At 49.8% G+C, this 23,360-nt stretch overlaps 1 protein-coding gene across 5 annotated transcripts in view; it reads left to right on the top strand.

Moving 5' to 3' along the window:
• Nacc2 (NACC family member 2) overlaps window positions 1–9,681 on the top strand; it is a 78,035-nt gene extending 68,354 nt beyond the window's left edge. For 2 of the 5 annotated variants that reach the window (XM_028772917.1, XM_028772918.1), the window contains exons 3-6: window positions 545–709; window positions 2,895–3,000; window positions 3,560–3,657; window positions 4,775–9,681. In XM_028772917.1, coding sequence (XP_028628750.1) covers window positions 545–709; window positions 2,895–3,000; window positions 3,560–3,657; window positions 4,775–5,286 — 881 coding nt within the window. In that variant the 3' untranslated portion in view covers window positions 5,287–9,681. The remainder of the gene's footprint in view (window positions 1–544; window positions 710–2,894; window positions 3,001–3,559; window positions 3,658–4,774) is intronic. The other 3 variants (XM_028772919.1, XM_028772920.1, XM_028772921.1) reach the window with 2 other exon arrangements.
• Window positions 9,682–23,360: the final 13,679 nt, after the last annotated feature.

Genomic DNA, 23,360 nt, shown 5'->3' with positions numbered 1-23,360 from the left:
CCTCTTGCATGAAGCCACTTTGAGGAAGCCCAGGTCCCAACTTGGGCCCTGTTCTGTTTCACTGGCTGTCTCCTTCAGTGCATTTTCCTGACAGCAAAGCTGGCAGCTTCACACTCTGAAAGGTGCAGGCTGCTGAGTTTAAGCTCCACCTGCAGCTTCGAGGTCTCTGGTCAGGCTGTCCTATATCCTGTTTCCAGCACATACCCTCTGGCCTCCCCATCAGCTCTCTCCTTCCCACCTAACCCATAACCTGTTGTCTTACACCTCTGGGAAACACCACTCACCCCAAGTAGCCTGTTACCGGGTATAGGCAGGCATTCCTCATAACTCTCTTCTTCTTCATGCTATCAGGTGTCTTTCCAGGACAGTGCTGGGTGTGGGGAGGTGGACACAATGCACGTATAGTGTAGAGGGCTGGTTGCCATGGGTCCAGGCTGATATGGAATGCTTCTGACCTGGGCCTTGGGGAATGTAGTGGACAGGCTCAGTACAGCCCAGGTTCACCCACAGACTCCAACCTAATTGGGTTAGTTTTTTGCCTTAGTGCAAGAGAAACCAGAGCCAGTGCCCCTGGAGAGCCGCTCCTGTGTCCTCATCCGTCGAGACCTGGTGGCACTTCCTGCCAGCCTCATCAGTCAAATTGGGTACCGCTGCCACCCAAAGCTCTACTCGGAGGGAGATCCTGGAGAGAAACTGGAGCTTGTAGCAGGTGAGGTGGCCCCACCCATCACTGTATGCAAATGTGCTATCCACTATTTTTCAGAGCTATGAACAATACACCCATCAGTCAAAAAGAAAGAAAGAAAGAAAAAAAGAACATCTTAAATTTCCTCTAATTTCCTTTTAGAAGAATGTGTCATTAAGAGGAGTTATTCGATTGAATTAATTTAGCATTTTAATTGAGTCCCCCGAACTGGCCAAGCTTCTGATTGGCAGGGGCCATATCCATGATGTATTTTAATTTAGGTCACAGATAGAACCAAGTCACATAGTTACAGTGCCTCTCCTGCCCCAGTGTTCAGTCATAGTGTCTGAACGGTAGCTTGCAGTGCAAGGTGGAGTCTGGAAGCCCTTAGGGCCGGTACCTTTTTAGAAACATCATCTCTTTAGTGTTGGGATGCTTGCATTTTGTAAGGCAGTGTTCAGCAAGAGCCAAGTAGGCGGTGCCCCATTGGACCCCACAGTTTCCTTTAACTGCCTCTTTGAGAGAAATCTCTCTCTATAGCCCTGGGTTTCTTGGAACTTGATATGTAGACCAGGCTGGCCTCTAACTCACAAAAATCCCCTTGTCTCTGTCTCCTGTGATTGGATTAAAGGTAGGGGCCACATGCCTGGGCTTTAATTGCTCCTTTTTTTTTGCTTGGGAAGCCCCAAGCAAGCTGGACAGGTTCCTCAGCCCTGCACCTTAGCTCTGCCTCCCTGAACCACCTTCTTCTGCGTCTGTCTTGATACCACCCCCTACTGGCACATCCTGGGTAGCATATTGAGGCTAACAGAACAGAAACTCCAGATTCTGTCCAGTTTTCCTTCTTTCCTGGAATCCACTGCCTTAGAGACTTCATTATTAACCAGCTCTTCAGTAGGTAGCAGGAGTGTAGCTTCCAGGGTGGTATGGAGTAGGGCTGCTCCATCCAAGACCTAGGGCAGAATAGAATCTCTGGATGCTACTAGAGACAGTTTTCTGACTGCTGTGATGTCTTAAGAGGCAGAAGTATTCTTCAGGCAGGAGCGGGTTCCTATCCTCACTAGTCTCTTCCTTCTGCTAAAACCTAACAGACAGGACTGAAGGGAAGATCCAAGAACCAGGAGTGGTGTGCATACCTGTAATCAAATGTCTGGGAGGCTGAGGCAGGGGAATTGAAAACTAAAGGCAAGCTTAGACTCTATAGTAAAAGTTTGTCTTGAAACAAAAAGAGCCCATGCTCTGTCAGAAACAACCAGGTGGTGGTGACACACGCCTTTAATTCCAACTAAGGAGGCAAAGGTAGGTAGGTAGATGGATTTCTGAGTTTGAAGCCAGCCTGGTCTACAGAGCTAGCCCAGGATGGCCAGGGCTACATAGAGGAACCTCTGTCTTGAAAAACAAAGGAATCAGATGAAGGAGGCCCGCGTAAGTGGGAGTGCATAGTCAGAGCCACAGTCTGGGCACACCGCTCACTGTTCCACCCGTGCTTCCCCCAGTCAGTGACAGGTTCTTCTCCTGTAGCAGCACCTTGTAAACAGTGGCCTCCCTGATCCTGCCGCTCTCGTCTCCATAGGTTCTATCCTCTGCTCGTCTACACTTTACAGGGGCTTCTGGGTCAGTGGTGGCTCTCTTCAGGGTCTATGGCTGAGAATGACTTCCCTACTCACACCTGCACTAGACTTCCTTGAACACATGAGGTAGAGGAGGCAGTGCTGGGCCAGTGGAAGCCTCAGCTGGATTCTCCAGACTGCTGTCCATTTCTCCCAACTTCTGCCCATGGCTCTTTGGTGTCTGGGAAAGGACAAGGTAGAAAGCCAAAGCCAAAACTAGCCCCAGAAAGTTCCTGAGGAAGTGGTGAAGGCCAGAGTAGTCTAATCCTGCCCACAGGCCTTAGCACAAGAAAGGAATCTGGGGATTAGGAGAAACTGAAGGAATGGGGTTTGCCACATCTTTCCCCAAGCCTGGTGGCTTTCAGTTGAGGATGGGAGTTATGACAGGGAAAGTTTTGGCCTTGGCATTCTCCAGCCCTGGTGTATTCCAACAGGTGAGAACTGAGATTGCTTTTGTCCTAAAGGCCTCTCTTCACCTCCCACCCCTCCTTAGACTCCTCTGTAGCCTTTCTTGGCCTTAGCATCCCCCTTAGAGGACATGAGCCCTGGTTTATTTTATAAGGCTAAAGACCTCATACATTGATGTTTGCTGACTTTAGGCTCCGGGGTCTACATCACACGTGGCCAGCTCATGAACTGCCACCTGTGTGCAGGAGTAAAGCACAAGGTCCTTCTGCGGAGGCTCCTGGCCACCTTCTTTGACAGGTAGGTGTTTAGGGGGCTGCAGAAGCTTCTAGAATTTCATCTAGCTATGTGCGTTGTCTTGGTCATGAAAGGTTTGAGCTTTTACAGCCTTCCACCTTTTCCTAACACAAATGTGGGTGTCTGACGTGGAGATGCCTTAGAAAGGCTCCAGAAAGATCCTCATATGCTAGGGCCCAGCCTGGAGAAATACTGGCTGTGTACCCCTCCCCAAAGAAAGTGAAAAGCTATGTGTACTTTACCATGTGCATGGGTCAGAAGGGCGCCTTCCCCAAGGAAAAGCAAGTCACTCAGATGACTCAGGATTTCCCATGGATAGTGCCTGGGTTAGTCAGCTTCCTAGCCTCATCACTCAGGGTGCCCACTCACTGGGAGTTCTATTCCTTAGAGGAAGACTGGTCCTTCCTCTAATGTTGTATGTGACTCAGGAGACATACATACTTGTTCAGGGAAGACACAGGTGGGTGTGGGAATTTGGGCTTTTTCACCTGTCATGTGAACAGGGAGCTCTGTTTCTTGAGTCACTTCTGGACCAACTCTGCCTCCTTTCCTCATCCTCCAGAAACACACTGGCCAACAGCTGTGGCACTGGCATTCGCTCCTCTACCAGTGACCCGAGCCGAAAGCCACTGGACAGCCGAGTCCTGAATGCCGTGAAACGTGAGTGGGCGGTGAAGGATCACTCTGGTGGGGTGTCACCCCGGTGGGGTGGTCACTCCGGTAGGGTGGGTCTGGGAAACTCTAGGAATCCCATCTGGACTTGAGATCTCAACCTGAGGCAGATTAAGACCCCAGAGTCATTTTGGGCCCTGGGCTCTTGTCCTGCATGCTTGCTTTGGCCTGTAGCACCGGGACCAGGAAAGAGAAAAGAGCAGCAAGTAGAACTCATCTCGAGGTGTTAACGTCCTTGGTAGGTTTCCAAGTGTGATGAATTCAGCTGCGAAACTATTTTAATATGTGAAATAGATCTAATTTTCCTTTTTGAACAAAACCCCTTATTTACATGTTGAGGTTATTTTGAGCCTTTGCCATCTGTTCGGCCGGCTTCTGCCTCCCGCTCCTGCGTGGTGGGGCGGAGCCCAGTCCATCTCTATGGCAAGTCACCGCCTAGCCCTGTACCCTCAGATACAGAAGCATCTATGCCACCCAGCACACACAGAGACTGGCCCAGAGCTGCCTGGGGCCACTGGCCCAAGCAACATCTTATTGTCTTACTTAGAAATTCCCTTTGTGAGACTAATTCTATTTTTTAGAAGAGGGTAATTACAGTCCTGGGGAATGAAGTAACCCAGAGATACCAGAAGGTGGGGAAGCTGGGCTCTTAGGGACCTGTTCCTGGTTGATGCTTGTGGGGACCTAGGCCTGACTTTGGTCTCCAGCTCCTTAGGAAACAGAAGAGGCTTTTGTTTTTTTTTACATTGATGAGGACATCCACACTCCTTTTTGTCTGCCCTGTCTGAAACCAAGTGTTGGTGAGCCAACTGATCATGTGGGTTGGACCTGACCTGTCTCATTTTTCAAGGGGAGCTGGGAAGATTAGACACAGGTCCAAACCTGGTGGGCACCCAAGCAAACTTACCTTACTGTCGTAGACACCGTCCCAAAGAGTCATGTGCACCTCCTGAGTGGAGGAAAGAAAAACTGATTGACAGCCCAGATCCTGGTGGGAATCAAGCTCGCAGACCCTGCAGCCCTTGGCCCCTTGTTCTGTGGACCCTGAGGCAGCCGTGGGTGGGAGAAGCCGCTCTCACTGCTCTTCCTCTCCTCTCCTCCGCAGTGTACTGCCAGAACTTCGCTCCCAGCTTCAAAGAGAGCGAGATGAACGTGATCGCCGCAGACATGTGCACCAATGCTCGCCGAGTCCGCAAGCGCTGGCTGCCCAAGATCAAGTCCATGCTGCCAGAGGGCGTGGAGATGTACCGCAGTGTCATGGGCGCGTCGGCCGCCAGCCTGCCCCTGGACCCCGAGTTCCCGCCTGCTGCCTCACAGGTGTTTGAGCAGCGCATCTATGCCGAGCGACGGGGCGATGCCGCCACCATCGTGGCTCTGAGAACTGATGCTGTGAATGCTGATCTGAGCACTTCGGCCAACCCTGCCTTTGAGGCTAATGAGGAGGTGGATGGGGCTGGCTCCGTTATCCAGGAGGTGGCTGCCCCCGAGCAGCTGCCTGCTGATGGCCAGAGCTCTCCTCAGGCCTTTGAGCAGGGCAACACCAGCTCCAGCAGGCCTCAGACACCAGTGGCCACAGCAACAAGAAGGCCAGAGGGCACCTATGCAGGGTCTTTGTAAGTGGCCGGCAAGGCCGACTCACAAGGGACCGAGTACTAAAGCTGCTTGCATGCATTACTAATACAAACAAATGTGATCAAGCCACTTACCTACTGAACTGCTACTGCTGCCTGACAAAAATGTGATTTTTATTCTGCCTGTATTTAAAATGGATGAAGGAAACAAATGCATTCATTATACTGTAAACATTTAGGCCGCTGGCCACGCTCTGAGGGACAAAGGTCCCAGGGCAACTTTTTGATATTCCCCAGCTCAGTCTCCCATGGTAGTACTCTCTTTCCCTTCTTGGGGAGGTAGAAGAGGCCACCAGGTCCCTGATGTCCTGCCCTGACCCTGCCTCATCCGCCTTTCCTATTCCTCCTGCTCTGAAAGCAGAAGCTGGGGCAGCAGTGGCCTGGGCTGGAGGGGCAAACACAACACTCCATTCTTACCCATATGAACCCCACTGGGATAGTGGGGGGAGTGCTGGGACCCCAGAGGCCAGGCTTCTCTTGTTTTCATTCCTCCCAGGAAGCCGCTTGTGTGTGTGTGTGTGTGTGTGTGTGTGTGTGTGTGTGTGTGGAGAGAGAGAGAGAGAGAGAGAGAGAGAGAGAGAGAGAGAGAGAGAGAGAGAGAGAGAGAGAGAGAAAGAGAAAGCAGGAAGACCAGTGATGGCCCTGCAGTAGCTATGGGTGGTCACCTGGGGGTGGGGGAAACATGAGGTGTTCCCCTCTCCATACCTGCATCCTCACTCTGCTCTACCCAGACCCCCAGCGGCTGGCCTGCTGACCCCCCAGGGTCTCTCTGCCCCTGGCCATGGCTGCCCTCACCACCCTCTGCCTCTCCAGCCACTCTGGGATTTTGCTTGTTTGCTGTTTTTGTTTAGTTCAGACATATTTTGTTTGTGGTTTGGAAACTTTCAGACCGAACAGAGGAAAAAAAAAAAAAAAGAAAAAAGAAAAAGAGAAAAAAAAGTGAGAGACTAGTGGCCCTGTCCCCAGCCTGCTGCGGATTGGGCTGAAAACATGCCCATAACTCCCACCTTGGCCTCCCATTGGAGGCAGAGGGGGCTCAGGAAAGAAGAGCTGTGTACAGCCAAGCTAGGCCCCTGTGGGCCTGGCTAGCAGGGCACTGCTGCCTGGGATGGTCCCATCGCTCACTGTGGGTACCCTGTGTAATTGGTGGCAGGTACAGGCCCTACAAGCCTGGGCCAGGGAAGTTAGCAGGTGTGGATCTCACTGGGGACCAGAAACTTAGAGTATCATGAGGATGGCACCTTCAGGGGACCGTTGAGGACAGCTGGCGGGCTCAAAGCTGTCGCTTTATCATTTTGAAGTGTGGGATATGCTCCTGAGACCACTTACCCAAGTGTCTCCTCTTGGACTCTTGTCTGAGGACTGCCTGCCTACCTGCAAAACCTAGCAGCCACTGAGGTGCCCAAGGACACTCACCATAACAAACTTGAGAGGTCTAATCCCTATCCTGTGTATCTTGAGTTTGCTGCCCTATGAACCCCTCCTGTGTGCCCACAGGCTGAGCAATCTTTTCCCCATTTGGAGGGTAGGAGACCTGAGGTGTAGTTTAGACTCCGTCTGTATCACCTTCTTTTATTTTTCAGGCACTTCCCTGTCTTGGGGGCCTCACAGGTAGAACCCATACTCTGCTGACTATACATGTCAAAACATGTATATATCATATCTTCCCCCTCCCCTCTTCTGAAAGACCTGTGGTATGGGAAAGGGAAGGGGCATCGTGGCAGGAGCTGTGGGAACTGAGCTCAGCCCCTCCCCCTGCTCCTTGGTAACCCAAGGCTTGCATTCCTAGGGCCAGTTCAGAGGCTAGCTAATGCCCAGCTCTGGAACTAGCTGCCCAGAGATGAACCTCTCACCTCTCCCATTTCCATCTTAGTCCTAGGTAGGGTGGAACCCTAGCCAGCCCTTTAGTGACTTGGACCAAACCCTCCTGGTGCTGGGTGAAGACCATAGAACTGTAGAGGGTATGACAGGATTGGGGGCAGGGCTGTGCCCTTCCCCTCTGGAATATCCCTTCATCTGCTTCCCCCACCCAAATTTGCACTTTAATTTGACCATCCTTGGGGACCTCTGGGAGACAAAGCCACCTGTTTTGGTTGGTGGTAGAAGGGCTCTTTCTCATCCTTCCACTCCAAGATGGGCATGGTCCCCACCCTGGGCTAGCATAGGGAAGGTAGTGCTGGCCATTTCAGGAGACAGTGGCCTCACAGAATGCCTGACCACTGCTTGGGCTAGCACAATGTCCTCAACCTATGTCCCTTAGTGTTTATAATTGCCATCTGTTTTGTTCTGGGTAAGGAAGGCAAGAGCTATAGGTAAAACTTCAATAATATTAAATGTGAATGGATTCTGAGCTCTCTCTGTGCCCCGGGTGGGCCAGGCAGAGCGTTTTGCACTAATGTGTCCCATGGTGGACGTGGTGGGGAGCGTTTGCAGACATGCATGGCCAATGACTGTACCTGCTTGGGGGGAGGCGCTCCCTCTGCATCCTGAATGTACTGCGAGGCAGGCGGGTGGCAGGCCTGGGCTCCGAGGGGCCTTCCAGAGTGCCTTAGCATCTTTTGATTATTTTTTCCAAGGAAAACCAATTAAAAAAAAAACAGACCCCCTCCTTTGTTTACAAGATGACTAATTCCAGAATCGGGGTTGTCTTGTCCTGTTATGTGACCCTGACTCGTCCAGACCTTATAGGTGAGAGCCTCTCAGCATTTGTCAAATGTCTACACCTCTGTTCCTAGCTTGACTACTAGCAATATGCACATACTATGTAGAGTCTATTGTAGAAACTATTGCTACATCAGCATCTTTGCCATGAGGACAGTCGGGACTGAATCGGGTTGGAGCTGCTGGGGCAAGGCTGGATCCAGCCATTACTCTTCTGTCCTCCCAGAGCAGACAATAGTCTGCTGAGACGAATATAGCAGGTCCAGGGCGAGGGACCAGAGACAGGGATGATAGTGAGCTTGGAGGGGCTGCCTGTCTGCCCGGCTGTCTCAGTACTTGAATTCTGTATTGTTTTCTATACCAGTTGCTTCAGCTAACATCTGACTTGGTGTCTTACTTTGCCCTTGAATGTGGATGAAGCCAGCGGTGTGTGAAAGGCAATTGAGGAGAGACTCTGAGGAGTCCTTCTGTGACTGCCTAGGAAAACTAGCTATGTGGTGTTTATTTAGAACCTAAAGGAAGGCAGAAGAAAGTGGCAGTGAGGGCTGGCAAGCTGACAGGGCCAGTCTCCTCTAAGGGACTGTGGCGTGCCTGGTGCTACCTGGTTCAACAGCAGGAACTTCCTAAGCCCAGTGTTATCCAAGTCTTGCTCTGCCCCACTGTTCCTTGCTTGGGTTCCCTAAGATGTTGATTCTTAGCTGATGGGGGAAGGGCAGATGGCCCATCAGCCAGCTGAAAACTCGAAAGACCCTGTTAGAATCTGCTTGTTGTGGATCCCAAATTGGAATGGCGACAAGCATGTGACATCTCAGCTTTACCCACTGCTTGGAATGGTGCTGCTGCCGTGTGGTTCTGCATGTCAGGCAGCCCAGCCTGTGCTGCTAGAAGAAGGGCTCACTACAAAGTGTTTCAAAAGCAGCAAAGGTGTTTGCTTTGTTTTGTTTTCCTAGAAAAGGAAAAGGATGCAGGATCTAAACCATTCTGATTCAGTAGCCTCTGCTTGTGTCCCACCAGTCGCCTCATTGCAAGCATTTTGCACACAATTGTGATTTTTATGTCAAAAGAAGCCAAAATTTGCAATACTATTTTTAGCAGACAAAAAGAGAACTCAGTATAAAATGTATAAATATTTTTGACTTGAACATTTTGTGTGGCTCTGGGTACAAGAAGAACATTTATTTATCCCTTAAGTGGGATGTTTGGAGAAAAGGACCCGAGGAAGAGGGTTGTTTTGAAGGCACTGTCCAGGGGTTAAAGTCACATCATAACTCATGACTGTTAGAAAATAAGTTAATAAAGTCAGTTGCTCCCCTACCTCTAAGGAGGCCTTCACAGAACCGCTGAGCTAGAGCAAACACCACATCTTGGCTTTCTTTCGTTTTAGGGAGGAGGAGGCTTTGTTTTTTGTTGTTTTTGTTTTGTTTTGTTTTTGTTTTTTTTTTGTCCCTCCAGAGTCCTCCTCTATCAGTGCTGTGACCCTGTAGTGACAAGACTGTTACTTTGTAGCCATGGCTGAAAACATTGTATTAATAACAACAACAACAAATTAAAAAAAAAAAAACAGCAATGTCTGCAAGCTGACCAGGGAAACCCGCGAGCTGTGAGCCTGTGCTCAGAGCTGTTTCAGAAGTGGAAATCCATGACAAAAGGATGTCATCATTAATTGTAAAGTGCTTTGTAAAGTTCACATTTACAGAATAATAAAGTCAATTCAAACCCAGCTTTCCTGAACTTTGCTTGATCAGTGGAATTGGGGACACGGTATTGGAGAGAAGTTGGGAAGAGATCTGGCTGTGGAAGAACATGGGGCTACCTGTCCCCGAAAAGTGTCACTGCCTAGGCTGAAGAATGGTTTTAGTCACAATTTATTGTCTACAAAATGGCTCTTCCTCTTCACCTGGCACACCTGCCCGCTCTTGGATGTGTGGCTCCCCTGTCCCCTCCCCTTGGCCAGGCCTGCCCCCAAGTGGGCATAGAGACAACTGCACGTGGGTGGAGCTTATCTGGGCTGACCTGGGATTCTGGGTTTGAGCCTGGCAGCTGGTCTCCCCATTTCTCACTGCCTTCAAGTACTGGCTGAGCTCACTCTGAGGTGGGGTGGGGTGGGGTGGGGTGGGTGAGTTGGCTTTAACATGAGTCTCTGAAGAGGGTCCTGGAAGCAGCCTCTGGGGTCTCACCTTGAACCCTGACTGTGAAATTGGTCATTTAGCTCATGTCAAGTGACATTACTAAAGATGACTGCCTTCCCAACAGCTATGGCTCACACTTCTGCAGCCTGTGACGGTTTCCCCAGGGCCACTTTTGGTCACCTGATAGGAACCCAATCTCTGGCTCCCTTTTTACATGCTTCATACTACCTGCTCTGTGGAGTTTGGGATAGATTCCCTAACTCACCCATGTTTGTTTGTTTTTGTCTCATCAGGAGCTAGTGGGTCTGTGCCATGTGTATGTCCCCAGAAGAAGGTGTCCTGGAGCCCTGTCCAATACAGCATGATCACCCTCCTCCTCCTCCTCCTTCTCCTCCTCCTCCTCCCTCCTCCTTCTCGTCTTCTTCCTCCTCCCCCTCCCCCTCTTCTCCCTCCTCTCCCTCCTCTCCCTCCTCTCCCTCCTCTCCCTCCTCTCCCTCTTCCTCTTCTCTCCTTCTCTTCCCATTTTTGTTTTTGTTTTTGTAGAATGGTTTCTCTGTGTGCCCTCAGCTGTCCTGGAACTCACTCTGTAGACCAGACTGGGCTTGAGCTCAGAATTCTACCTGCCTCTGCCTCCCAAGTGCTGGGATTAAAGTTGTGCACCACCACCCAGCTCAATCATTCTCTTAAAGGACTGTTTGAGGTAGCCGGGCAGTGGTGGTGCATGCCTTTAATCCCAGCACTTGGGAGGCAGAGGCAGGTGGATTTCTGAGTTCAAGGCCAGCCTGGTCTACAGAGTGAGTTCCAGGGTAGCCAGGGCTATACAGAGAAACCCTGTCTCAAAAAACCAAAGAAAAAGAAAAAAGGACTGTTTGAGGTAGGATACTGGTTTAGGGTCACCCAGAGCTATCTCCTATAGGAGCCTCAGTGCTACACATTGTCCCCATCCAAATGCCCAAAGAACAAGGTCACAGGTGTGAGAGGTGAGCACTGAGCTCTGCTTTCACATCCTACTCCAACTCCAGCTTGGAGCAGAGTCAATGGATCCATGCCAACATTTGGTGGGGCATGGGCGTAGCATTAGAGTCATGTCCCTTTTCAGGACACATTACCCTCTGGCTCCAAAATCCTCACCTCTGCTGCCACTTCATCCACTAGGGCTGGTAGATTCCTAGCCATGTGCCTTGGCTGTTAAAGAACTGGAAGGGGCTAATAGATGCATACCCAGAAGGTCCCAAAACCCATGGGGGTCAGGGAGTATTGATGTGAGACAGGTTTTGTCTTAGCAGGAACTTTGAAATTGGTCACTCAGCTCATGCCAAGTGCCGGAGTCATTCTGGCTTTTCAAGAAAGAGAAGGCTGCAAAGTGCCACCAGGGTTCATCCTCAGCCCTGCCCCTGCCGTGACCCTGTGACCTGTAAGCATCTGACAAAATCTGGTTACACTCAGAAAATGTATATCAGCTTCTTGCTTTTGTGCATAGCCCCTTCTGTCCCTTGTCCTTACCCTTTTAAGGAGAAAGCTGGTGCATCAGCAGGCTACTGGCTTTGTCTAGATTTTTGATCCAGCAGGAAGTTGCTGCTGGCCCAGGAAGGCCTGCAGAGGGTGGGCTTAGGGAACATTATAGACTCACTTAAGTCCTTAAGTCCCATGCTCCTGCATTGCTCACAGGAGGGCCAGCTCCTCCCTGCCAATCTAAGAGGGACCTTAATGCGGCTTTGAACAGAGTCAGCCCTACTAAGGTGAAAGTTCTCTGTTTCTGCCAACACAACTTAGCCAGTGAAAGATCATGGGCTGCTTACCAAGGGATCTTCACAAAAGAGAGGAAAGTGAGGGGTAGATGGGTATGAGTGCCTTTAATTCCAGCACTTGGGAGGCAGAAGCAGGTGGATCTCTGTGAGTTCGAGGCCAGCCTGATCTACAGAGTGTGTTCCAGGATGGCTAAGGCTACACAGAGAAACCAACAACAACAAAAAGAAAAAGAGAGAGAGAGAGAGAGAGAGAAAGGAAGGAAGGAAAGAAGAAGAGAAAAGAAAGGAGCGGGGAGCAGCGAGGACCAGGCAGCACTTGGAAGGCAGAGGACCCCTTTCTCTTTCATCAGGGCATAGGAGCTTCAGAACTAGGGCAGAGTCCTGCAGCCATAGAAGGGGCAGGCCTGCTTTGTGCACCCTGCCCTAAGGCTCCAGCTCCCAACCCCAGGTCACCTGGACTCCTCAGGCTTCCGTAGAAGGGCTAAGGGAGGAAGTGATTCAAGGATCCAGTGTTGGTAGCAGGGAGGTCTCTGCCCCTACAGAAGTATAAAACTACCACATTGACCTTGGACCTTTATCACCTCGGCTGGGCTCCTAGAACTAGGAGGGAACCACAGAGACCAGGCTTAGAAGGATGTGCAGCAGGCCCTTTGCTGAATGGGTGGGGCTCAGGGACTGGGTGACTTGGGGGCTGAGAGAATTCAGAGCCAGCAGAGACACTGAGCCAGATCCCCTTTCCATCCTTGGACTCAGGCATCCCTGGCCATGAAGCTTATGCCAGTCTTCCCAGATCCTTAGCTAATTTATGGACAGGAGGAAGACCGAATTCAAGCAAAGCAGTCTGCCTCCTCAGAGACCACGACAGCTGTCTGGGCAGGGTAGGGGCAGAGCAGGGTAAGGAGTCAGGATTTCTATGGGGAGTGGCTCCAGTGTATATGTGGTTCTATCCTGGGGCTGTCTTGGGAACAGAAATGATCTCAGGACGGCTGCTGAGTAGGTAAAAGTGCTCGCTGCCATGCCTGATGACCTACATTCAATCCCCAGAATCTACACAGCAGAAGTGGAGAACTGATGCCAGCAAGTTGTCCTCTGACTCCCAAGCACACTCTGTGCCATTTATTTCTCTCTCTCAAGAAATGTAATTTTAAAACTGCTGGAGAGATGGCTCTGCGGTTAAGAGCACTGGCTGCTCATCTAGGAGTCTTGAGTTCAATTCCCAGCAACTACATGGTGGCTCACAGCCATCTGTAATGGGATCTGATGCCTCTTCTGTCTGATGTTCTCTTCTATTCATGCAGGTATATGTGCAAATAGAGTGCTCATATACATAAATAAATAACTCAAAAATGTGTGTTACTCCAAGAGAATTATGTATAATAATGTGTTTCATTTTGATAATGTCATATTTACCCTCTTCTCTGTCCTTCCCCGCTGTTACCTTCCCTCTTTCCAACTGGTCCCCTTTACTCCTAAGCCTATTTTATGTGTGTAACCGGATGAGTTTCATTTGTGTTGCTTACAGAGGCATGGTGAGGAGGCTGAGGAGATCGTTCGGCCATTAAGAGCACTGGCTGCTCCTTCACAGCACCTAGTTCTCACCTCACACTCTTCCAGTTCCCAGAGGATTCAGCGCCCTTTCTGGCTTCTGCAAGCACTGCAACACAGTGTTCATGCAGAAAAACACTCATACGTGCAAAATTGAAACAATGGAAACCTGGGTGAAGGGCCGTTTGCAGGAGCATAGGTAACTTACAAGTGGCAAGGCCACTGAAGATAATGTCTCTCTTTTCCCCAACATCCATTAACTACATGTAGATTCTAAGGGAGAGGTGGGGCCTTGTGAACCCTCTCTCTTTTGTGTGACAGAATGTTGACAGGCCTTACACTCATGTGAGTGTGCATGTGTATACACACACACACACACACACACACACACACACAGAGGTGGGGGATACCTTTCAGGGATTTAGGGCCTTCCCTCAATCCCAGTCTTATACAGGTAATCATAGGTGCTATGAGTTTAGGAGAGAGTCCAACATCAATGTCATACCAGGAGACAGCATTCCACAGTGCCCCATCCCACACTCAGCTCTTCGTTTTTTTCTGCCTTTGTGATGTTCCCTGACCCTTGATATAGGTATCCTATGTAGGAAATTCAACTGTCATTTTTTCTCAGCACTTTAACCATCCAGTCTCCTCTTGATGGGGCAGGATATGTCTCTCTTAATAGAAGCTTTGGATAGCCCTGACACACACACAGGCCAGTCCTGCTAGCCAGGCTCTCTGTGGAGGATGAGGCAGCTATGGCCTCACCCTTGCCTTGTTAGCCTTACCCTGGGATACAAATAGAGGATAGGTCTCTCCCAAAGAAGCAGCTGTGATCCCCAACCTGGAAGGTCAGCCACAGGGACTCCACTGACAGCTTAACTTTAGCCACCCAGGTGACTAATAATATGCAGCTCTCTGAGGGTAGGGTTCCTAGTCCCTGATTCTAAGTCAGCTCTCGCCAAGCCGGGGGTTCCTTTGTCAATTCCACAAAGAAACTCCAGGACCTGATTCATGGTCTGATGTGGGGCCTAGGAGGTGTTGGGGGTCCAGACATTCCATATAGGCCTTTCTATGTAATTGGATCAGGGACTGGGACTCCCAGTCTGGGATTGGGGACTTCCTCTGGCACCTGCCTCTATGGGGTCACCTATTCATCCCCTTGTGGTCAGCCCAGCATGGATAGACCACACACACACACACACACACAGAGAGAGAGAGAGAGAGAGACAGAGACAGAGACAGAGACACAGAGAGAGAGAGAGAGAGAGAGAGAGAGACAGAGAGAGAGACAGAGAGAGAGAGACAGAGAGAGAGAGAGAAGAATTTCTCTAATCTTCCACCAAGGAGGGAAAGAATAAGGTATGTATCCTGCTCCTCGAGGATGGTGGGGACAGTGATGAGATCCACTACATCCACTACAGTTGAGCCTTTGGCACCTATCAGAGGAGTACAGTGCTCAGAGACCATTTCTTGGGGTTAGAAGATTAGAGTCAGGCAACTTGGCCCAGTATAACCTTTCCAGTGCCCCCATAGAGGAGGAGGCTAGGTGCTAGGCAGAAGGAACTCCCAGGGAGCAACAAGATGTGGCCCTGAAGAGCTGTTGCTGCACAAACTTTCATGGCATCATTTCAACAGCAAAGAAGGCCCAGTCTCTACCCATGGTGAGGGGTAACCTGCGGGTCAGTCCATACCATAGAACACTTAGGAAGTCTGCCACCTACTACCACAGGGATAGAACTCCCAATACTGGGAAGTCCTATGGGACTCTACTGAAGTGAGGTCCCCAGAGTCCTCCACTTCACAGACACAGGTGGTAGAAGTCGGTGTCAGGGTCTGAGTTGGCTGAGAAGTCAGTGTTAGTGGGGACTTCAGGTCTGCTTGAGAAGGTGAGAGGTCTCTGAATGGATGGTAGCAGTGGCTACACATCAAACTTAACAATGGTTAGAACAGGGGCTCCGGAGATGGCTCGGCTAGTAAAGCACTTATGCTTTAAGTCCGAGGACCAGAATTTGGGTCTCCAGAACCCATGTCAAGCTGGACATGGTAACACCCATCTATATTCCCAGTACTTATGGCATGATGGAAAGTTACAGAATTCCTGGAGGCCTATAGACCAGCTAGCTTGGTGTGTTGGGTAACAAGCAAGAAATCCTGCCTCAAATAAGATGGAAGGCAAGGGCTAACACTGACATTGTTCTTTGACTTACACACACACACACACACACACACACACACACACACACGTGCATACATTCCATGGCACATGGGTCTCCACATTCACACATATACAATCATTTTATATGTGTGTGTGTGTGTGTGTAAAATATGTTTAAAATGTTAAATTTTACCCCATAATTTTTTTTACTAAAATATGTATATGTCGTGCATTGCTTAATGACAGAATAGGTTCTGAGAAATGTCTCATTAGAAACAAAATGTGTCATGATAGGAACACAAACCAAGAGTCTTTTGCATTAGGACCTCACCACTCAAAGTCACACATGTGGCCCATCATTGATAAGATGTTCTTGACCCATGGCTACATGGTATTTCAAGAGTGGAAGCGAGAGAGAGAGGAACCCCTCATTGCTGCTGCAGGGGGACTAGGTGGGTCAGAGCATACTGAGCACAGAGTTGTTGGTTATCTCAGCATCCCAGGTGGTGGGGTCACCCCAGTTTCTAGCCCTTCAGCTTGCTCTCAAAGTAAACAATGCTCCTAGGCTGCTCAGGGAGGCACTTTCCTGACAGCTGAGGTCACTTAGAACAGGAGAAACATGAGATAGTTGTCCATCCCAGTGTCACGGGAACAACCTCAAAGACACCACTGAACAACAGAGGAGCTAGTTCCACATGCAAATGGGTGGTGTCTGTCCAGATGCAAGACATACTGCTTCAAACACCAGACAGGGCAAATCCACAAAGCTAGTCTAGGCACAGAGTAGCTGTAGCTGTGAATACCTCAGTTCCTTCCCTTTCCACCAGAACCCAGAACCCGAGCCCTGTATGTCTTAGAAGCAACTGGAGAGAGAGAGAGAGAGAGAGAGAGAGAGAGACAGAGACAGAGACAGAGAGAAACAGAGAGACAGAGAGACAGAGACAGAGAGACAGAGAGAGAGACAGAGACAGAGAGAGAGAGAACTCATCTTCTTCCCCAGGGCGATGAACCCCATATGCTGGAGACCCTGGTCACTTTCCTCCACCTGCTCTGCTTAACCAATGTCCTTAGAACCCTTTCCCTGCCCCTGTCAGGCCTTTCTTCTGCCCCTCTGTCAGCTAATCCTTGCTTACCAAATAACCTCCCTTTCTTTGCGGGAGATCACTCAGTGCAGTAGAGGCATGCTAACCGAACACTAGATGCCTGTATGGTGCCAGCTCTTCATGAGCCTATGCGTCTCTGTGTGCCTCAATCTCCTTAGGTTTACCAGTTGTGTGGACAAGGTAGCTTTCTCTACCTATGCGTTAAAATACAGTGTTGGCTCTGTAGGTCAATGTGGGCCAGGCAGAGGCTCAACACTCAGGGGATGTCCTACAGCTAGAAAAGGCCTGGTCAGGACCAAGCTGCATAACAATGTATGTATCATTCTTCTGGCACAGTGAGGATGTCCCTTGCTTTCTGGTAGATTTGGTCTTCTCCTGCTTAGAGAGTAGGTGTACCAAGGGTACAGATGACCGTGTATGAGGTAGGTATGCCGAGAATACAGATGACCGTGTATGGGGTAGGTATGCCGAGAATACAGAGAATACAGATGACCGTGTATGAGGTAGGTATGCCAAGAATACAGAGAATACAGATGACCGTGTATGGGGTAGGTATGCCGAGAATACAGATGACCGTGTATGAGGTAGGTGTACCAAGGGTACAGATGACCATGTATGGGGTCACAGCCAACTTTCCATTCACCTCTGTGAATCCACATTGCCATTTATAGTCTACCACTGTGTACTGAGACCAGGAATGGACCAAATGTGAAGGAACAGCCCACATCTGTTTATCTCTTTTGCTAGACTCAAAAGAGACCTTGGAGGAAGCATCTTACTGCCCACGGAGTCCTCTTTTGCCTCCTGTCCTGCTTTCTCACCAATGTTAGGGGATGTGGTACTCTCAGTTGATCTATATTGACAGGAAAAAATCTGAGCCACTGGCCAGTGAGATGGCTCAGAGGGTAAAGGTACTTGCCACTAAGGCTGATTCACTGCTGAGTGGGATACAGACTCACATGGTAGAAGGAGAGAACTAACTCCCACAAGTTGTCCTGTGACTTCTGCATGTGAGCCATGGCACCCTGCCCCTCACCCACCCCTCCAACATCACAGCTGAGTATATGGGTTTCCCGTTCAGAAACATCACAAAACATCCCCTGAATCACAGAACATTTGCAAGTCAGGTCATTTTGCTTTTTCTATGGTATTTGAGGGGGAGCCCAGGGCTCCCAGCACTTGGGAGGCAGAGGCAGGCGGATTTCTGAGTTCGAGGCCAGCCTGGTCTACAGAGTGAGTTCCAGGACAGCCAGGGCTACACAGAGAAATCCCGTCTCAAAAAAACAACAAAACAAAACAAAACAAAACAAAAAGTTGCCTTGGTCATGGTGTCTCGTCACAACAGTAAAACCCTAACTAAGACACCAGGCTTTGTGCTCCCAGAGGAGCAAGATCAGTGCTCCCTGGAGCCTCAGGCTGTGGAAGTCTTAAAGGTCAAACTTCATGAATCCTGAGAACCCCCTGAAGGTTCAGGAAGGAGGGGGCTGAAGTCTATCTCTCAGCTCATAAGGGCAGCTTCCAAGAAGACCTTGGATAGTCCTAGGAGGTCCCCTAACCCCTCCTCTCACAATGAAATCTCTTCTGTTGTCACAATTCTTATCATATAAATGCTGCGACAGAAGCCTAGAAAGGGTGGCAGCTCTGATCCAGCCAGGAAGCAATAGGAGCAAGAAGGAGGCCCTTGCTCTGCTCTCAGCAAAGCATGAGGAGCCCTGCTGCTTGGTATTGGTGGGTGTACAGCCTCTCTGCCTATGAGTGTCACAGGACAGGGATCCAGCCAAGGGGTGCAGGAACGGTTGGCAGGGTGGCCTCGAGGCATTGGGAGGGTTACCCTCTCATTTCTACCTAGAGAAAATAATGAATTGTGGTGAACATTGGCTCCGATATCCTGGGTGCAAGGGATGCAGGGCCCATGGAGAACACTACAGGAAGTGCACTGAAGAATTGTGGTGTCTAAAGAGCCTTGGACTTGACCCTGACTAAAGAGGCCTTGTGTCCAGTGGAGGGAACATATGTCATCTGTGCTCAGGGCCCAGGACTGGGAGGTTATTAGCCTCTGGATCAGTAGCTTAAGCCTCCAATACTCTATTGGAGACTTAATGTATCCAGAAAATACAATGTATCTGGAAGACAAAATGTATCCAGGCAGGGGACAGCCTTGGATTTGCCTAGGCTGGATTCTATGAGAGTTCCAGATAGATCTACAGAGAAGACAGACTCAGATCTGCATTGAGCCACTGCAAAGGGAGGCTTGCACTGTGGGTGTGGAAGGCTCATCCTTGAGGCCCTCAAGGGTGGGATGGGAAGAGGCCTGCTTGGCAGACTGGCTGGAAAGTAAGTAAATCCTGAGCTGCCTATAGACTACATAGAAGCCTCTCTTCACATGGCAGATAGGCCGGCAAGTGACCCTTCCCGACTGGGAAACATAAATTATCAGGCCTAAAAGCTCAGCCCATTTAGGTTTTACTCGGTTGGCAGAGGCCCTCCATGCCCTCTGCTTCTTGTTGTTGGATTATACATCTGTACTGAGCGCCAACTGCTCAAAATACCATTCCTGGAACGGAGGCGGACAGCAGGACTCTCTGGAATGAAAATCAATTTGATTAGAGAGCAGTCAATTACCGTGGAGACCGCGGCTGTGATCCGGGCAGAGAACCAGCTCTGAAAAAAATGTGTAAAACTTTCAGAGGAATGGCCTGTCTGGGGGAGGGGTGCTAGACTCAAGGTTCGCAATCTGTCCTCAGCTCTGGCCCCGGCCAAGAGGAATGAAGGAATCCCAGCCATTCTTTCCACCTGAGCTTGGCTTTGATTTATTTCTTAATTCTGGCTTTTCCAGTTAACTGAGGTAACACTGATGCCCACTGTCAGGGTGCAGGAGACTTACATGGTAAGGTTTGCAAAGTGCTCACCAGTGCCTGGTGAATAGTAAGTACCTGGTAAATGTGTCCACAGGAGGACTGGAACACCTGGGCCCCATAGGACCCCACAGTTCACCTGGCCCAAAAAAGTTAGAGAGGAGGCTCAGCATTTAAGAGCCCTGTTGATCTTGCAGAGGATCTAGGCTCAGTTCTCAGTACCCACATGGTGGCTCAAACTCTTTGTAACTTCAGTTCTAGAGGAATCTGATGCCCTCTTCTGACCCCCATGGGGATCAGGTATGCAGGTAGTGCAAAACTCTCATACACATACAACGAACGAACAAATAAAAAATGAAATATTATAAAAAGAATTTCAGGATGATTTTGTACCAAGAATTGAGGGAAAGCTGGATCTAGCCTGCATGTGACAGAAAGAAAAAGATCCTTGGTTTATGACTCTGGACACTGAGACCCTCAATTTCTCTCTCTATAAACAGGAATAACATCTCCTGCAGAGTGGTCAAGGAAGGAGAGGTGCCTTATGGCATCCTCACAGCCCCCTCTTCTGCTTGCCTTTTATTGAGAGCTAAAATATACTTAGTCTGAACCCTCTGTCCCACAAGGTAACAAATACTAAGCTACCCTGCCTTCCCTCTCAGAAACCTTGGTCAGAGCTTCAGGTCTCTCTGTCCTTCAGTCTTCTCCCTTATACTTCATCCTCAATACTCTGAGGTGGGCCTGGCACACCGTGGTGTCCCCAGCTCATTCATCACTCTGTAGAGACCACAACAAGGTGATAGCTACTTCATGAGAAAACAGAGAAATAACAGGACTGCCCCTGTTGCTGCTTCAGCCAGGTATCTTCATGGAGTGCTCTGCAGACTCTCATGCAGGAGCCAGAGCTGCCAGTGATGGGGCCCCAGCTCCATCACCGGGGTGGGAGATCTTGGGAGTTGTATGAACTCTCTGAGATTTTGAAAAGTCACAGTGGCCACTTGACTAGGGTATGATTGATGCTGGAAGTCCCATGGGCATTTAGTATGTATTGGGTACTACAGTGCACAGTACATTAATAGTGGGTAACATCAAGTGTACTTATACAGGAGGCTAGGTTCCCTGGGTGTGATGGCACACACCTTGAATCCCAGCACTGGGGAGGCAGGGGCAGGCAGATCTCTGTGAGTTTATGGCAGCCCATTAAGAGCACCAATCCAAGCTAGCCAGGCAGGCAGGGTTGTGACCTCCCTCCCCTCACTGTACTTCAGAAGCTCTGGTGGCCCAAAAGTGTCTTAACCACACCCTGGTACTGTGGGCATAGCCTTATATCTTCAGGGTCCCTGAGATACTCAGACATCATATCCAGCATTGGCCCCACCCACCAGCTTGGTTGTGATGGTTTGTATGTGTTTGGCCCAGGGAGTGGCATTATTAGAAGGTGTGGCCCTGTTGGAGTAGGTGTGTCACTATGGGTGTGGGCTTTAAGACACTCATCCTACTTGACTGGAAGCCAGTCTTCCACTAGCAGCCTTCAGATGAAGATGTAGAACTCTCAGTTCTGCATGAATCATGCCTGCCTAGAGGCTGCCCTGCTCCCACCTTGATGATAATGAACTGGACCTCTGAACCTGTAAGCCAGCCCCAATTAAATGTTGTCCTTTATAAGACTTGCATTAGTCACAGTGCCTGTTCACAGCAGTAAAACCCTAACTAAGACACTAGTGATTTCCACAGTCAAGCCCTTGGATGTTTGTCCACAGAATCAGTCTTCCTGGAGCTGACCCAGGTGCTGACCCAGGTGATAGAGCCACCTTGAGTAATGTGCTTACTGCATTTGTATTTACAGTAAAGCCACCAAGCAGATAGCTGTGCAAGGATTCTTTAAACTCAGGATTCCACATAAACATTAAATTTAGATTTAGTGTGGCAGCCATTGTGTGGAAATTAAAGACTCATTGGTTACTGGTGAATATTGGTAAATATTACAAACTGATGTTTGCTGTATCAAGCACCCAGCAACACTCTGCTAAGGTTCTCCACATACCAAGTGGGTAGAGAGCCTCCTCCCAACCCCCAAGGCTAGCTTGCTCTCCCTTCACTCTCTCAAACTCTCTTCTCCTTTCCCCTCTTCCCTCTTCTTCCTTCTCCCTCTGTCCTGCACTCAGGGTCAGAGGCCAGTCACAGAAGCTTCTGCTGTCCTGGTACATATCATGGAGTTCTCCTGAAGCTGTTCTTTCCTCCCTCAGGTAGGGCTCAGAGTGGGACCTGTCTAAGTAGCTCACACTAGGGAGAAAGACCTAGTGACAGGGAGTACCTTGCCTAGGAGAAGCCTGGGGACTCCCTGGCCACTAGGCCTTGGGGACAGTCAGAAATCTTCCCTGAGCTGGGTACAGAGGTGCTTCTGGGTTTCTACCTCTTCTGTGCTCTCCTGCAGTCTTCCTCTCCACAGACCTGCCCACCCTGTGGGGGAAGGGATGATTCCTGGAGCTGCTCCCACTGCCCCACTGGCCAGCCCACCTCAGCCTCTCCTCCATTTCCCCTCACATCAGACCAAGAGGCCGCTAAGTGCTTGGACGATCTTATGCCCGCAATAAATCTAATCATTCTGTCCCTCCAGGAAAAGGAGGAGCCTCTCTCTAGCTGGACAATCATTGGCTCTACCCACAGTGCAGCTGTGTTCCCACCACACTTTCTGTTACGGGCATTTGTGCTATTAATAATCAATCTGGTGGACATTTACCACCTCTTTCTGGGCAACTCAGTGGCCTCCAAAGGTTGGTAGGTGGCTGGGCACTGTAGATCTGTGGTACTGAGTGGCTCTGAGAGTCAGTGGCCTCCCTGTGCATGGCCAACAAAGTAGCCACATACATCTCTGGCCTGGATGGGAGTCCCACCAGCCAAGGTGAAGCCTCTCTTGAACGCAGCATCCTGGATTACTGGGATCAGATGGGCAGAATGTGATGGGATGGCCTGAGCCCAAAGCTGGGGATCACCACTTGCAGAGGTTGTGCAGACCAAGGCTCAAATGTGCAAGGCATGATCCATACATCCATCATGTTTTTCCTCCACTTAAATGAAGGGATGTACTCAATGGTAGAACACTTGCCTGGCATGCATGAGGGCTTGGTTTTGATTCCCAACACCAAAGAATAATCATAACAGCGACATTGGTGACTATCATTTCAGTAATGTATTCTGCTTGTGCTTCCAAAACCCTAGAGTCCAAAGATTCTGTCTATTGTCTGAAAGTAGTTTAGTTTATGGGCAGTCTGAGGACAGCCGGGTTAGGGGACTCAATCTTTGGAGCTGAGATCCTGCAGGCAGCCCCTATGGGAGTAGGGACTGGGTCACAGGTAGGAGCTGTCCAGGAGGGTGGTCCGCCAAACAGAATTCCAAGGCTTGGACTGAAGCCCACAACATCTCCATCCGCTCCTCTCTCTACTGTCACCTGCCTCAGGGTCCTCTGTTCCTCTCCCTACTTCATCTCCTGCAGAGCTCCTAAGATGGGCTCCCTGGGCCTTAGGGTGCATGGGGTGTCAGAACTACTTGATTCAATGGGTAATACCCAGAAGAGTACATGCATGTCAGCTCAAACACAAGGGAACCAAAACACTCAGTTCCCTCCCTTGAGGGGGATAGAGTGATGGGTTCCCCCTGGTCAGTGTTCCTCAAAGAGAGCATGGACATAGTGTGATAGTCAGGAAAGCAATTCCCTAAATACTGAAGGGAGAGAAGGGCTACCTTAGCCCCATCAGCCTTCCTGGTTCATAACCTTGAGATGGGAAGCTGGGTTTCTGGGTGCTAGTCTTAGACCCAGGACCCAGAGACTAAGCCAGGTCCAGATAGGGCCAGTAGATACTA

This window comes from Grammomys surdaster, unplaced genomic scaffold (assembly GCF_004785775.1).
Source record: "Grammomys surdaster isolate TR1022 unplaced genomic scaffold, NIH_TR_1.0 219, whole genome shotgun sequence".
Lineage (NCBI taxonomy): Eukaryota > Metazoa > Chordata > Mammalia > Rodentia > Muridae > Grammomys > Grammomys surdaster.
Note: the sequence above shows the minus strand (reverse complement) of the source record. Positions and strands in the feature narration are given on the sequence as shown.